The 4,200-nt window shown below is 37.1% G+C and overlaps 1 protein-coding gene across 2 annotated transcripts in view; it reads left to right on the forward strand.

Annotated features, from left to right (window-relative positions):
• The window catches only part of Eed (embryonic ectoderm development), a 48,655-nt gene that overhangs the window by 20,415 nt on the left and 24,040 nt on the right, over nt 1-4,200 (forward strand). For both annotated transcript variants that reach the window (XM_013014159.1, XM_013014160.1), the window contains exons 5-7: nt 112-237; nt 605-686; nt 3,409-3,500. In XM_013014159.1, the coding sequence (XP_012869613.1) occupies nt 112-237; nt 605-686; nt 3,409-3,500 (300 nt within the window). The remainder of the gene's footprint in view (nt 1-111; nt 238-604; nt 687-3,408; nt 3,501-4,200) is intronic.

Genomic DNA, 4,200 nt, shown 5'->3' on the forward strand with positions numbered 1-4,200 from the left:
AAAAAAAAAAAAAAAAAAAAAAAAAAATGAGAACTGCCACAAACTTGAGTAATTATTCAGAGACATCTATTTTCAAAAACAAATTATGTCTCTTAACAGTGATATTATTAGGCTGATGAAAACTTTTACACTTGTGCATGGACCTATGATAGCAATACAAGCCATCCTCTGCTGGCTGTAGCTGGATCTAGAGGAATAATAAGGATAATTAATCCCATAACAATGCAATGTATTAAGGTGAGTCTTTGGGTTAAATAGGATCAATGACTAAGATTTGTGACTTGATTTATTTTATTGCCTTTGAAATCTTGGTGACATTTGGGCATTGTAAACTAAGAAATAAGTGGGAAACTGATAGTATTTGTACCTTGTTGTTGTTTAAGTACTACTCTCATTTGAGTTTCCACTAATCTAATTTAATCAGTATATCAGCAAGTGGCACTTTAATTCATTCATTTATTCATTTATTTTATTTTCATTGGTTGGGTGGGTTTAATATGAAGCTAAGATTAAGGACTGCTATTTTAAGTGAAATTACCTGTCTGCTTTTAGATTTGTATTAATTTTGAGATATGAAACTTGAAATGTTTAAAATTTATTGTAGCACTATGTTGGCCATGGAAATGCTATCAATGAGCTGAAATTCCACCCAAGAGATCCAAATCTTCTCCTGTCAGTAAGTAAAGGTAAGAGAAACAAATGTTTTCTTAGTCCTGTTGATTTGGTTATAATTGTTTTTAAGAGACTGTTCTAAAGGGAGAAAAAAGTAACAGTAAATTTTTATTTTTATTTTATTCTTTTTGCTGGTCCTGGAGCTAGAACTTATGGCCTGGTTTTGTCCCTGAGCTTTTAGTTCAAGGCTAGCACTCTACCATTTGAGCCACAGCTCCATTTCCAGCTTTCTTTTGGTGCTTAATATGGACTTTCCTGACCAGGCTGGCTTTGAACTGCAATCCTCACATCTCAGCTACCTACCTCAGTAGCTAAGTTTACAAATATGAGCCACTGGCACCTGACAGTAACAGTAAATTTTAATAGAAAAATCTTAGGTTTCATTAGCATCTCACAAACCAAGTGCTTGAGAAAGGAACCAGGAAATATTCAGTTACATTTGTCTATATCAGATAATTGCAACTGAGACTTAGGTATGGGTGACCTTTCTCACCTTACTGTATCATAGTAGAACTATGATAGTAGAACTATCTAGAATTTTACCCTCATGTGAATAGTTACATCATTTTGTCTGTTTTAAATGATATGCCATCAGTTGTGACATTTTGAAATGTTAAGATGATTTCACAAGCTATTTTACCTGTTAATAAGAAATATAGTGTATAAAAATTTATATTGTACTAGATGTCATGCCTTGTACCTCTAATTCTAACTATTTATGAGGCTGAGCTCTGAGGGTTGTTTTTTTTGTTTTTGTTTTGTTTTGTTTTGGTCTAGGTGGGAGATGGGGACCCAAACTTAGTACCTGACGCTTTGGCCCATTGGCTAGTGCTCTACCAACTGAGCCACCCCTCCAATCCAAATAGTACAACCTTTTTTTTTTTTTTTGATCAAGGGCTTGAACTCTGGGGCTGGGCGCTGTTCCTCAGCTCAAGGCGAGCACAGCACCACTTCTGGCTTTTTCTGTGTATGTAGTACCGAGGAATCGAACCCAAGGCCTCATGCGTGCGAGGCAAACACCCGACCACTGAGCCACCTTCCCAGTCCCGAATAGTACAACTTTTAACCCTGGTCTCCAATTGTGGCATCAAGAACAGTTTCAAAAATCAGGCGTTTTTTTTTTTTTTTTTTAAACGTATAGCAGTTTTGTTGCAAATGATACCTTGTCAGTAATTCACACATGTAATCCTAGCTACTCAGGAGATTGTGGCAAAAGTCTGTGACATTCCATATCTCCAAAATAACCATCAGAAAGCAGGGCTGGAGGTGTGGCTTAAGTGATAAGAGTCAGCCTCACAAATAAGATGAGACTTGTCTGGAGTTCAAACTTGGTACCAAAAGAAAAGAAAGTTAAAGGGCAACAACAGGAGAAATGGCTTTTCCTAAACTGTTGAAGAGATACCTATTCTTGGAGAAAGAGAGAAAATGTGTGTTTATACCCAAGAAGAACATACCTACACACAAAAATTTATACATGATTGGAAACAAGAAATCATTTTTTTCTTTCTTTCTTTTTTTTTTGGTTGTGGTCTTGAACTCTGGTCCTGAGCACTGTCCCTGAGCTCTTCAGCTCAAGACGAGGGCTCTACTGCTTGAGCCACAGCACCACTTCCGGTTTTCTGGTGGTTAGTTGGAGGTAAAAATTTCATGAACTTTGCTGCCTAGCCAGCTTTGAACCGCTATCCTCAGATCTCAGCCTTCTGAGTAGCTAGGATTACAGATGTGAGCCACCAGCACTCTGCTAAGAAATCATTTTTAGCAATGTTAATTTCTACTGTTTATATAGTTAAAATGTATTATGGCTTCATAGTATCAACATTGTTATATTTCCTTTTTTATACATTCTTTATTAATATTTAAGAGACTGGGGTTGAGCTTATGTTGGTGGAGTGTTTGTCTAGTGTGTACAAGCCCCTGGATTTGATTACTTCGTATTGCAAAAAACAAAGATGATTGAAATTACAGCTCTATAATTTTTTAAAGAGGGACTTATTATACTATAACATTGTATGTGGTTTTCAGTCATTTTTGGCTTTGTGTAGAAAGCTTACAAATCTGCCTCTTCTCCCCTCACATTGTTAATGTGAATGTGGTAAAGGGATTAGGTAGTATGTTTTATGGTATAATAAAAATGATTTATGTCAAGTTTTTAAAGTATTTTTCTTATATCTGAACTATCTTCATCAAATCAATATATTATTTAAATAAAATATTTTAAGATCATATAATTTACTTAATAAATTTTACATTTGATATAAATTTTTATTGCTGTGTAATGTGGATCTCATCCATAATCTTCATTGTGCATAACAAATCTAAGCTTAAGGTTTTACTTTTTTTTTTGGTGGTCCTAGGGACTCTGGACCTGGGTGCTTTTTGTGCTCAAGGTTGGTGTTTCACCACTTGAATTACAGCTCCACTTCTGACTTTTTTTGGTCAATTGGAGATAAGAGTCCCATGGACTTTTCCTGCTAGGCTGGCTTTGAACTGTAATCCTCAGATCTTAGCTTTCTGAGTCACTAGAATTACAGGTATGAGCCACTGGCATTGGCATAAGTTTTTACATTTTTGTTTTTCAGTAGTTCCAGGCTTTGAGTTCAGGGCCTCATGCTTGCTAGACAGGTACTCTACCACTTGAGCCATACTCCAAGTTTTTACTTCTTTAAGGAGATGTAGAAAGTTCACCATAAATGAGTGATAAAAGTTCATTTTGATTTCTTTATATGTTTATACTAGATCATGCTTTACGATTATGGAATATCCAGACGGACACTCTGGTGGCAATATTTGGAGGTGTAGAAGGGCACAGAGATGAAGTTCTAAGTGCTGTAAGTTGAAAGCTGACCTGCAAGTTTACACAGCTGTGAACATTCCCCATTGAACTGTGTTCTTATTGGAAGAATATGTTTTGTTTCTGCAGCCTGACAGGCAGTCATATCATTTATTTCACATAAAAGATTTTAATTGAGTTGGGAAGGTGGCTCAGTGGTAGAGCGCTTGCCTTACCTGCATGAGGCCCTGGGTTCAATTCCTCAGCACCACATAAGCAAAAAGAAAAAAGCCGGAAGTGGCGCTGTGGCCCAAGTGGTAGAGCGCTAGCCTTGAGCTGAAGAGCTGAGGGACAGTGCCCAGGCCCAAAGGTCAGGCCCCACGACTAGACCCCCTCTCCTCCCCCCCCCCCAAAAAAAGATTTTAATCTTACAGGTAAAGGAGCGAGCAAGTAAAACCTTTTTGTTTTTATAAAAATTACCTGAACTTGTATCATCCAGTACCTGGACTGATAGAAGAATACAATGGACTTGTTCCTTTTATTTATTTTTTTGGTCCTAAAATTCTTGATTTTCCTGTCTCAGCCTCCTAATTGCTATAATTACAGATATGCACTACCATGCACAGCTTGTTTCTTTTTTCTTTAGTTTAAAATCACCAAGTTAAGTTCTCATTTATTTATTTTTTTGGGGGGTCCGGTTGTGGGGCCTGAACTCTGGGCCTGGGCACTGTCCCTCAGCTCTTCAGCTCAAGGCTAGC

Source organism: Dipodomys ordii, unplaced genomic scaffold (genome assembly GCF_000151885.1).
Source record: "Dipodomys ordii isolate 6190 unplaced genomic scaffold, Dord_2.0 Scaffold22, whole genome shotgun sequence".
NCBI lineage: Eukaryota > Metazoa > Chordata > Mammalia > Rodentia > Heteromyidae > Dipodomys > Dipodomys ordii.